This window comes from Piliocolobus tephrosceles, chromosome 5 (assembly GCF_002776525.5).
Source record: "Piliocolobus tephrosceles isolate RC106 chromosome 5, ASM277652v3, whole genome shotgun sequence".
Lineage (NCBI taxonomy): Eukaryota > Metazoa > Chordata > Mammalia > Primates > Cercopithecidae > Piliocolobus > Piliocolobus tephrosceles.
In genome coordinates this window covers 140,219,094-140,231,495 of record NC_045438.1, presented here as the reverse complement: position 1 = coordinate 140,231,495, position 12,402 = coordinate 140,219,094, and the positions used below count along the sequence as shown (strand labels likewise).

Below are 12,402 nucleotides of genomic sequence, written 5' to 3'. Positions count from 1 at the left end.
TATAATTTGGGCCAGGGGAGGTGGGATCTCAATGTTCTCAGCACAATTGACCCCCAAGGTTAAAAAGTTAAATCCAAAGAGGTGTGTTTTGAAGAATGGAAAGAATGTAGCTGTCTGAGAGATTCACATAGGGAGCTACGAGGAGTGAAGACTAGAAGGAGGTTAAGAGCACATCAGGAGAGCTTCGAACACCTTGCTGGAGATTCCGGATTTGATGCGGTAATAAACTGGTTAGCATCGCTGGCTCTTTTTAAGGGGAGAGATATCATCAGATAGGTATTTAGAGTTTCCAGTGGCAATAGGGTAAAGGAAAAAGTATAGAAAGAAAGAGTCTGGAAGACAGAAGACAAGTAGGAGATGATTTCAGCATTCCAGAAAAGAGGCAACAGGGATTTGATATGGGTTCTGGCTGGGAAGCAGCTACTATGTGAGACACTCAGGGGAAGATGACAAGTCCCTCCATGTGGCCTCCTGCTGAGCATGAGCTCCCTGAACAGAGTTCTTGCCTCCAGGGAAACTGAAACAATGGAACAAGGGGCTTGAGAAGGCCATTCGATCTGACCATTGAGGCATAGTTTATGATGAAAGTTTCTCTTCTGCTCTGGAAGTAAGGTATCGTGTGACAAGCAAAGACAAAGTGGCGAGGAAAGTAAGGCATTTATAACAGCAAGGGGAGAGCAGCCATCACTAAACACAGGCTTTGGGTAAGTCGGATTTTCTATTTGAGCACCAGTTTGTTCACCTGTTGAATTAACACTGGGTGTTTTTCTTGGGCTGGGTCCAGTGCTAAGTTTAAACTAATCTCTTTTTTTCCCCTAAAATTAGCCCTATGAAGTTCTATTGTTCTACCAGTTTTACAGATGAGGGCCAGAGGCACAGAGAGCAGATTAAGTCACATAACTTGGGAAGGAATGAGGTTTGATATTTTAATCTCCACAGTTCTTTGAACTGTGATAGAGGGGAGGAGGGCAGGCGAGTCAGCATCTGGGGTCAGGAGGTGCCACAAAGCAGGAAACCTGAAGGGCTTTGGGTGTTTTGTGGCTAGGTCAGGCATTGCATGGCTCCTTCCCTTAGATTAGAGGGCTCTAAGAAGAGATGAGAAATCTGAGATAACAAAAAGTTTTTGTTTTCCAAGAGAGCTCTTGAATTCCCAGACTGCCCCAGACTGGTGGAAAATTAAACCCAGTGAGACTTCAAGAATTAAACCTCACTCAGACTTCAGTTACAAGGAGGCAGAAGCAGGATTTTGTGTGAACCTGGAAGAGGCACGGCTGGTGGAGGGGGCTGGTTGGAAACAAACTTAGAACTGGAGAGGAAGAACTTATCATTTCCTAAACATGAAAGTTCAGCAAAGCTGGGCTGGCAGTGCCAATCTTATGGGAGGAGGGGAGATGTGTGGGAAGAGCGGTAAGGGAAACAACCCTGAGCCTCTTCACTAATCCACAGATTTTTCAGCATCTCTTTATCTCATTAGAGCCCATTTGTTCCTGAATTCATTCCTTTCTTGTAGTTTCAAAGCATTAGAAACAGCCAACGCACCAACACTTTCCAGTCTGTAATATCTGTTCCTTAGCCACTCCTTCTCTCCAAAAGGTAGGAAAATGGCAGTGGACTGGGGACAAAAAAAAAATTTAGGCCGGGCGCGGTGGCTCAAGCCTGTAATCCCAGCACTTTGGGAGGCCGAGATGGGCGGATCACGAGGTCAGGAGATCGAGACCATCCTGGCTAACACGGTGAAACCCCGTCTCTACTAAAAATACAAAAAACTAGCCGGGCGAGGTGGCGGGCGCCTGTAGTCCCAGCTACTCTGGAGGCTGAGGCAGGAGAATGGCGTAAACCCGGGAGGCGGAGCTTGCAGTGAGCTGAGATCTGGCCACTGCACTCCAGCTCGGGCGACAGAGCAAGACTCTGTCTCAAAAAAAAAAAAAAAAAAAAAATTTAATTCATATGAGAGAATCCCTGCACAGCCTAATGATGATAAATGCCATAGATTTAAACGTTTAACTCAACCCTTTGAAAGTGAGGTCCAAATGGGGGAAAGAAATGAGTAACTAATTTTTTAAACTTTAAAGAGCTAATAATCTAATAAGGAATATATAAATTGTTCAAGAATACAAATAATATGCATATTAAACATACTAAATATACTTATGATAGTGAGGGGAAGGAGAGTGGAGTTTGGGAATCAAAGGATATAAATAATAAATAAAACAAGACAGGGGCCTTGCAAGGACAAATGATTATGAACTTAGAAGCATGATTAATTAAACATTAATTAATGTTTGCTAGGGGTCCAAACATCAAAACTGTATGGTAGCCAAAAGGGAAGAATGTGTTGGTCCATTGCCTGTGAAGTCAGCAGGGATTAGCTATGTCATTTATGTGAAAAACCCAGCAATTCCAGGGGCTCCAGGCCTGCATTCATCAATTCATATATTCTAAAATTTTAGCCAAGACTACTGAGAGGTCATTGGGAACTGTTGCTGAATGAATGGGGCTTGTATGCCAATTGAAAGGCAAAGCAACTTTATTCTTAAAGGGACTTCTGTCTCATTTCCATGATTCTTCTTGGGCTCTGGGCTTCCAGCTATTAAGAGGAATGTTTGCCACTATTCACAATAGTAAAGACATGGAATCAACCTAAATGCCCATCAATAATAGACTAGATAAAGAAAATGTGGTGGCCAGGCACAGTGGCTTATGCCTGTAGTCCCAGCACTTTGGGAGGCTGAGGCAGGCAGATCACGAGGTCAGGAGATCGAGACCATCCTGGCTAATGCGGTGAAACCCCGTCTCTACTAAAAATACAAAAAATTAGCTGGGCGTGGTGGTGGGTGCCTATATTCCCAGCTACTAGGGAGACTGAGGCAGAAGGGTGTGAACCTGTGAGGCGGAGGTTGCAGTGAGCCGAGATTGCACCACTGCACTCCAGCCTGGGTGACAGAGAAAGACTCCGTCTCAAAAAAAAAAAAAAAAAGAAAGAAAAGAAAACGTGGTACATATGTACCATGGACTACTATGCAGCCATAAAAAAAAAAAAAAAAAAAAAAAAAAAAGATCATGTCCTTTGCAGGAACATAGATGGAGCTAGAGAGCATTATCCTTAGCAAACTAATGAAGGAACAGAAAACCAAATACCACATGTTCTCACTTATAAGTGGGAGATAAATGATGAGAACACATGGACACATAGAGGGAAACAATACACACTGGGGCCTATTAGAGGGTGGAGGGTGGCAGGAGAGAGAGGATCAGGAAAAATAATTAGTGGGTACTAGGCTTAATACCTGGGTGATGAAATACTTTGTACAACAAACCTCCATGACACAAGTTTGCCTATATAGTAAACCTGTACATGTACCCTTGAACTTAAAATAAAAAGTTAAAAAAATAGAAAAAAAGAGGAATGCTTGCAATTTTTTGTAATTATATAATTATTTTTTAAAGTTACTTACTTTTTTAAAGCACTGCATTCAGAATGTCAGATTATTGTCCAGAAAGTTGGCAACATTAGTATTCCCCATTCCCCCACGCATCGTGTAAGAGCCTCCTATACTAGACTGAGCCCAGGCTGGGAACCACTATTCCTTTTAACTTTTGCCAATCTGATAAGTGCGAATGTGTCTTTTCATATTTATACTTCTTTGATTATTGGTGAGAGAGAACATTGTATCCTAACATAGATGCCATTTGATTTTCTGTCCCATGCCTGTTTTTTTCTGTTGGTCTGGTAGTTTTTTCTTACTGATATATAAGCACTTGAAATCATTTCTAAGCATTTGTATTAATTTGCTGTCCTTCGCATACATTGTGACTATTTCCCCTCCTCTGGCCAGTTTCCTCCTAACTCTTTTGGAGAGATACTAGGTGGCCGGCCCATCCTTTGATTTTTTTCAAGCTCAAATAATATTAGAAATAACATTTGAAATGTCTAGACCAACCCTTTTGCAGTGACTTTACTGGGCGGTTGCATCAGCATCTAGACACTTCCATACATTGAGGAAAAACAGACAGCAGTGTTTAAGGACCTCAGATGGCTTGCCATCACCCATTTATAATTTTCCCAGAACTTGTGAGTCCCAGGTCCTCATTGCACTGGTGAGCGCTCGCTGAGTGCTCACGGGGGTGTGTGTGGGACAGGATGTGGTTTGAGTTCTGCGATCCTCACCCCGACCTCATGCGTCCAGAATCCTTGCAGCCCTATGATTGGCCTGTGGGGGCTTGGGCTAAGTCCCTGCCAAGATACCAAAAGACTGCGGAGGTGGGCAAGGACCTCAGGCCCCCAGACTAGCAATCTACAAACACTAGTCATGACTACACAGTTAAGGGTCGTCCATCTGCTTCCCCTTCTCCTAGCCTGCTTTGTGCAAACAAGTCCCAAGCAGGAGAAGATGAAGGTGAGTGAGCTCCAGAGAGGGCATGGTAGTTACTCTTCTGTCCTACTTCCAGACCCTGCCCTCCAGTCCTTCTTGTAAGACTCCAACTCCTGCTTTCTTCTTCTTTGCCTGTTCCCCTAAATCTTGCTTTTTTTCTCCTTGAATCTTCTTCACTCCTATGGATGGGTGTTCCTTGCATTGAATATGACTAGGGAAGAAAGGGTCTCCATACTGTAGTCCTTCCTCCCTTTCTTCAGGTGGAGGCCCCCTGGAGACCTCTCCGGCCACATCAGTCTCTGCTTCAGAGCTGGGTCTGCGGCTGGGACAGCGATGGGCCTTACAGTAGGTGGGGACTGGGGTTTGGAGGAGAAGCTGAGTGGACTCGTCTCAGACACAACTCAGCAAGAACCCCTTGAAGAGGAGGAAAAAACAAATGTGAAAGTTTTAAGGATGGATGAAGTCAGAGTTATCAGAGAAACATAAAACATGAAAAAAAAAAAAAAAAGAATCAGAGCCCTAAAACAACTGGATTTGGAGTCAGGCATCTTGGATTCTGGCCTCTGTTCTATGCGCAATTAATGGCTCGTTACCTTATTGATAAGACACATGTGTCTGGCAGCAGAAGGGGCAGTTCAGGAAAGGATAATAATGAATGCGATAACTTGGAGGCAAAAAATAATCATGAAGTTAGGTAAAGGCAAACTTTCATTTACATAATGGGTTACCACTTTTGGCTTTGGACAAATTAACCTCTGTTTTCTCATTGTAAATTGATGGGTAACAGTAACTACCTTGTGAGCGGGTGAACAACAATTTTATGCGTATAATACATTCTACAAAATGCAGTTCTAATAAGATCTCCCCATCCCTCGCCTCTAAAATTAACTAGATAATTTCCTGGGTGAACTTCTGTTTTGAGAATTGATATGGTTTTTATGTTACCTGTGGTGCTTAATTGAGTGTGGAGACTCTGGGCTACAGAATTTGCTTAATAAAAGCTGCATTTAGAGACAATTGAGACATGGCATATAGACTTCAATAAATTTGAAACAGCAGTCAATATCAGAAGTAAACTGGATTAAAAGGAGTTTTCGAACTGAGAGTCTCTCTAAGCTCTTGCATCCTGGTACCCAACATGACTATGAGTGATTGTCATTGCAGTAGCAAAAGAAAAATAAAGGCAAATTCTTGCAAATGTTTACCTTGAAACTAGGCAACATGAAGATAAGAATGGATACTTTCACACAATATTCTCTTTATAGATCCCTCAATTTTGCTGGTGCATGTATATGTGTATAAATTTAGGGAAAGGCGTAAATACCTGCATAGAAAAATATCTTTTTCCTCAGGAGTAAGAAGTGAGTAGCTACAACCTAGTATGCTAGTGATAAAATCACTGGGATTACAGGATTCAAAAAGTTGTGTTTTGTTTTGCATTACTCCTTCCCTGAATGGGGGCGGATGGTGTTCAACCAAAATCCTTACTAGACTACTGCATTTCCAGGAAGTCTAGTTTAATCATAGTTTAAGTCTGGACATTCCTTATCAGATAATGAATGCCCTTATCTCTTTTCTTCAGTCTGTTCCTTTCCACCTTCTTCTCACTGGATGGTTTGGACATATAGCTTCCTTTTCATATTCCTGTCATATATGTTTTGTATTCCATGAGCAGTTTGTGGCAGCTTCCCCAGTATAAGAAAAGGGATCAGCATGTGCTGGTGAGTACTGTGGCATCAGTACACTTTGGGTACTGCATGAACCCTGTAAGGGTAGAGACAGAGGAGGAATAAGATAAGACCTGCCTTGTAGAGGAATTTAATAAAAGAACATGTGATGAGAATTTCAGGCAGGACAATTTATGTTATGTGGAACTTAACAAATGTTACGTGGAAGTCTGCTCAAATATTAATATGTTCATGAGATTTGAGAAGGAATGGGATAGGTGGAACGGAGGATGAAGGTGGATATTAGACACCTGGAGCACAATGGGCTGAAGAGCTGGGTGAGTCGCAGGTTGGATGCTGCCAGACAGATTTCAGGGACTCACCTGCAGATGGACTTTAGGGTTCTCCATCTCTTTTCTTGAGAGCTACCAAAAGCTGGGATTTCACAGTATTGGCTTACACGACCACCATATTAGTAGGAGAGTGACGAGAAAGTTATTCAAGGTGAGGATAATATTAGAATCTAGAATGTTAAACATCGAAGCCCACTTGGAGTTCTAGTAAGAATCTAGGAAAATTCTTACTAGAGAATTTACCTGGCAGATGAGGCTCTAATAGAAGCAAATACTCCCTCTTCAACCTCAACCCCTTTTTAAGATGTAGTTTTTCCTCCCTTTTTGTACATTATTCAGGGAAAAATTTTCTCATATTTTAGGGCATGTGGTTTAAAAATCAGTAAAAACAAACGGGATGGATTATACCAGAGACAAATGTACTTCTTATATTTGAAGTAATAAGACCTTCATTTTTTGTTTTTGTTTTTAATTATCTTCATTTTACTCATGGGGAAACTGAAGGCCTGGCATGGGAATTGCCCAGGTTCACAGAGGAATTTAACAATGGAGCTGGCTTCTGATTCCCAGGACAGTATTCTTTCTACTCTATGTGCTGACGAGTGGAGTAAGAGGTCAGAAGACCTGGGGAAAGAGAAATAACTAAGTTATCCTAAAAACAGTTCAGCAATTTAAAACCTGCCCTTCTCAGAGAGTCCAGGCAGGAGGCCTTCAATTCAGAGCCAAGGAGTAGCCTCTTTTACAGAAGTATGTAAGGCAAGCATGCTTTTCTCTTCAGCCCCACTTACTTCCAGCTCCTACCATCCCAGCTTATGAATCAACACCGTTTTCCATTATCCATGCATTTCCTGGTATCTCACATCTTTCAAAATAATAGGAAACTTGATTCTTATGTGTGTGTGGCACGGAGAGGGTACATAGTAAGTGTGTATATGTATAGGGTACAGGAGATGTTTTGATACGTACATGCAATATGTTATAATCACATTATGGAAAATGGGGTATCCATCCCTTCAAGTATTTATCCTTTGTGCTACAAACAATCCAATTATATGCTTTCAGTTATGTAAAAATGTACAATTAAGTTATTATTGACTATAGTCACCCTGTTGTGCTATCAAATACTAGGTCTTATTCATTCTTTCTAACTATCTTATTTTGTACGCATTAATCATCCCAACCTCCCTCCCACCCTTCTAGTATCTTTCCCAGCCTCTGGGAACCACCCTTTTACTCTCTATCTCCATGAGTTCAATTGTTTTGGTTTTTAGATCCCACAAATAAGTGAGAAAAGGCAATGCTTGTCTTTCTTTGCCTGGCTTATGAGACTTGATTTTTTATTTCCAAGTTACAAGAACCAAGTTTCAGTCTTGTCATTGACACTTTAGACAACTCTTATTTGTTTTCTAGGTCTTGGTCAGAATATACCTATTCTTTGACTTTTTTGAAAGATTACACAGATGCTAGGAATTGTTGTTACCAATATTACCACTTTTTAAAAAAATCTTCCAGATGGATTGTCACAAAGATGAGAAAGGCACCATCTATGACTATGAGGCCATCGCACTTAATGAGAACGAATACGTTCCCTTCAAGCAGTATGTGGGCAAGCACATCCTCTTCGTCAACGTGGCCACCTACTGTGGTCTGACAGCGCAATATCCTGGTAAGAATTCATAGCTACTTCTCTTTGGGACTAAATTTTCCAGCTGATTATATTCTATATTATACTTGGAATTATAGTTTAATTCTAATTATGTACCAAAATAAATACTCATAATCAAGTGACTTCATCCCCCATATCAGAAGTCAGCAAGTTCTGGCATACAGGCCAAATTTGGTCAGCCTGGCTTTGTTAACAATGTTTTATTGGAATGCAGCCATCCCCGTTCATTTATACATCACCTATGGCTGCTTTCATGCTGTAAAATAGAGGTCAGTAGTTGTAGGAGTAGTGATGACGGAAACCATATGGCCCACAAAGTCTGAAATATTTTTTATCTGGCCCTTTACAGAAAAAATGTGCTAACCCCTTCCCCATGCCCTGCCTCTGCTTTTCCCTGAGATTTCCAGGGGAATCAATATATACTTGAGAGCTAGGAGCTTCTCAGAATATTCCAGAAGTCTTCTTGATAAATACAGGACAGAAGACCCATGTTTTTGAGACTTTTGTAAGGTTTTACAGATAACTTACAATGACAAGAAAAAGGAGTTTTATACCTGGAACTGCATTTGATTAGAGTGAGGGCTGGCAGATGAGGCTGTAATAGAAGCAAATACTCCCTCTTCAACCTCAACCCCTTTTTAAGATGTAGTTTTTCCTCCCTTTTTGTACATTATTCAAGGAAGAATTTTCTCATATTTTAGGGCATGTGGTTTAAAAATCAGTAAAAACAAACAGGATGGATTATACCAGAGACAAATGTACTTCTTATATTTGAAGTAATAAGACCTTCATTTTTTGTTTTTAATTACGTTTTGAATAAGTATTATATTCACAAGTCTCAAAGTTCCACCTTCTTCCCCTCCCTTCAGTAGACCAATATTATCATGTCTACAGAATACATATATTCTTTTTTCTGCTTCCCCCTCCCAAGCTGATAACACACTATAAATACTATTTGTTGCCTTGATTTTTTAATTAATAAAATACATTTGAGTTCAGATCATTTCCTCATTCTTTCTTAAGACTGAGTAATATTTATTGGAACATAATTTGTTTTCCCAGTTTATAGGGACTTTAAGAATCGATTTATTCAGTTTCCACCCTGCAGATAACAGACAATGGAAGGATATAGGGAGGGGTACTGAGGAACCCTGTGAAAACAGGAAGGCAATCTCTGTTTTTTTTTTTTTTTTAAAGGACTAGAGGAGGTGCCAGTTGGCTGAGCTGAATCCGAGTGGGACTGGTTACTGTTTGTCAAGGGACTAAAGGCATCTGGCTCAGAAAGGGTTAACAAAAAGCTGATTATAAAAGTCTGAGCAGACAAGTTGGAAAATTTCCTGGTAGTGGACGAAGGCAGCTGAAGCTTGTGTTTCAGCATATCACTGAGGATTTTTAGGAAGAATGCATCTTCAGCATCTTGAGGATTGTTGAAAAATGTTAGGCTGGTTGACTTCAAATTTCTCTGGTTCTCTTTGCCTTTGTCAGTTTTACTTCCACTCCACTCAGGGTGAGCCAGGCTGCACAGAGGAGAGGAGCTCAGTCCTCATTATCTGTGTCTTTTCCTTTAAAAAAGAAAGATTCAGGTCGGGCGCTGTGGCTCACGCCTGTAATCTCAGCACTTTGGGAGGTCGAGGCGGGCGGATCACGAGGTCAGGAGATCGAGACCGTCCTGGCTAACATGGTGAAACCCCGTCTGTACTAAAAATACAAAAAAAAAATTAGCTGGTCATGGTGGCACGCACCTGTAGTGCCAGCTACTAGGGAGTCTAAGGCAGGAGAATCGTTAGAACCCAGGAGATGGAGGTTGCAGTGAGCCGAGATCGCGCCACTGCACTCCAGCCCGGGCGACAGAGTGAGACTCCATCTCAAAAATAAATAAATAAATAAATAAAAAATAAAAATAAAAAATCACCTGTTGAGCTTTTGAGTAATAAAGACGACTAAGCCCCATTTCAGAGGAACAGAAAACTCTCTGAAATGGGACCTAGGCATCCCTATTTTTAGGGAAGGGCCTTCAGCTGATTCTGATGTGCTGCAGGTATGGGAAACACTGCACCATAACAAAAGGCTTTTGAGTGCACGTCTGAAGATCCAGCCTCTAACTTCAGCTATGCCACTAACAACCCTTCTGATGTACAGCTGTTTCCCTCCCTGGGCCTCTGTTTCCTTCTCTGTAAAATGGGTAACCCCAGGGAAAGATCCCTGCACAAGGCAGAATCTCCACCCAGACCAATATGTTGTCCCTCCTCTAACCGCAGAACTAAATGCACTCCAGGAGGAGCTGAAGCCCTATGGTCTAGTTGTGCTGGGCTTTCCCTGCAACCAATTTGGAAAGCAAGAACCAGGAGATAACAAAGAGATTCTTCCTGGGCTCAAGTAAGTGTCTTCTTGAAATCCAATAGGAGGTGCCTGTGTACCTTTCCTCAGTCTCCAGAGGCCCTTTCAGCTCAGGAACTTCTGGGGAGGTTTGGATTAATAGGCTCAGGGGCATAGCAAGCAGCGTTTAACTTTGGCCTACCCTGATAAGCGTCTGGCAGTTTCCAGAGACTCTTTCTCCATCCCTGGCTGAGACTTGAATGGACTATGGAAGACAGAAGGGATGGAGGAAAAGAGACGGGTCGTGGGATAAAGAGAAATAAAGTGAGTCAGAGAGCCCAGAGTCAAAACATGGCCGTATTCCTCCCTACTCACAATGATACTTTCCTCTGTCTCCCCTTTTTCATGATTTCAAATCCTAGTATCCCAATATAACCTTTACTTGCATATCCTGGAGCTTCCTGGGAACATTACGGCTTGTTGCAGGTATGTCCGTCCAGGGGGAGGATTTGTACCTAATTTCCAGCTTTTTGAGAAAGGGGATGTGAATGGTGAAAAAGAACAGAAAGTCTTCAGCTTCTTGAAGGTGAGTAAATTCCTGGTATAAGCCTCCTCCTCTTTTCTAATATTCCTAGCATAGAGTTGGTGTGGCAGAAATGGATCCAAGGGCCCTGGCCTGGAGGTGGAATTGGTCTTTTTGGAGAAAATCTCCAGATCAGCATTCCACATTCCACATGCTGATCTGGAGATTAATCTGTGAGTATCTGTGGGGCTCTAACTTGTGTGGTGAAGAGAGTTGTGTGGAATGGCAACTTTTGCTAGGACCACCCTCTTTTGCTCGTTGACATTCATTCATTCATTCCAGGTACACTTGATGAATGCCCACTATTTATAAAGCAATCTAAATAATAAGGATATAAAGATGAATAAGGCACAGTCTCTACCTTTGATGAGTTTATACTGGAGAGAGAGTTAGAAACCATTAGCTATCTAGCTGGTTGTGGTGGTTCATGTCTGTAATCCCAGCACTTTGGAAGACTAAGGCAGGACAGGAGAATTGCTTGAGGCCAGAAGTTCAAAACCAGCCTGAGCAACACAGTGAGATTCTGTCTCTACAAAACAAATAAAAAAATTGCTGGGTGTGGTGGCATGTACCTGTAGTCTCAGCTACTCGGGAGGCTTAAGCCAGAGGATTGCTTGAGCTCAGGAGCTGGAGGCAGAAGTGAGCTATGATTGTGCCACTGCATTCCACACTAGGCAACCAAGCAAGACACTGTCTCAAAAAAACAAAAACAAACAAAAAAATAACAAACCAACAGGTATGATACAGGGTAGTAGGTACCTTTTATGAAACACTGATTTTTAGGCAGAGAGAATGCCAGAACTGAAAGAACCCTAAAGATTACCAAAGTGAATTGTTCCTAAATGCTGGACTGTGAACCAAGACTAGTCCATGTTAAGACTTTATATATCGTCAATAAGTTGAAGACAATAGAACAGTGTATCATGCCTCTGCACCCCAGCCTGGGGGACAGAGCAAGACTTTGTCGCAAAAAAAAAAAAAAAAAGGAACAGTATAAGAAGTTTTTTTATGAACTCAACTCGTCTAACTTATAGGGCTTCCCTTTATTCACAAATTATGATCCACATGCAGTTTATTTTTCCAATGGTCTTTTTAAATTAAGTGACAAATGATGGTGTTAAAAAAATTTTTTTTGACAAAATATTAGTAATTCAGTGTTGGTCCCAAAAGATAATTATTGAAATATTAGTGGCCCATGGAACCCTAAGACCTGGAAAACCACATTCCAATCCAAGCTATTTACTTTGAAGAAAAGGAAATCAAAAGCATAAAAGGTAACATGTCTTATCCATGGCAGCAAAATTTTGTGATAGAGTTACGGGGAGAAACTGAAAGAGAGCAGATTTTACTATAATATCTATAATATTCTTGGTAGTTGGCATAGTGATGATTCAAGAATCTATGGAGATTTTTAGGAATAACAGGAAGTTAAAATATCTAGGTA

The 12,402-nt window shown here is 41.3% G+C and overlaps 1 protein-coding gene across 2 annotated transcripts in view; it reads left to right on the top strand.

Moving 5' to 3' along the window:
• The first annotated feature begins 4,183 nt into the window (after positions 1 to 4,183).
• GPX5 (glutathione peroxidase 5) overlaps positions 4,184 to 12,402 on the top strand; it is a 9,315-nt gene continuing 1,096 nt past the window's right edge. Inside the window, exons 1-4 of one of the 2 annotated variants that reach the window (XM_023191658.2) lie at positions 4,184 to 4,397; positions 7,906 to 8,059; positions 10,318 to 10,435; positions 10,862 to 10,961. In XM_023191658.2, coding sequence (XP_023047426.2) covers positions 4,203 to 4,397; positions 7,906 to 8,059; positions 10,318 to 10,435; positions 10,862 to 10,961 — 567 coding nt within the window. In that variant the 5' untranslated portion in view covers positions 4,184 to 4,202. The remainder of the gene's footprint in view (positions 4,398 to 7,905; positions 8,060 to 10,317; positions 10,436 to 10,861; positions 10,962 to 12,402) is intronic. The other variant, XM_023191659.1, reaches the window with a different exon arrangement.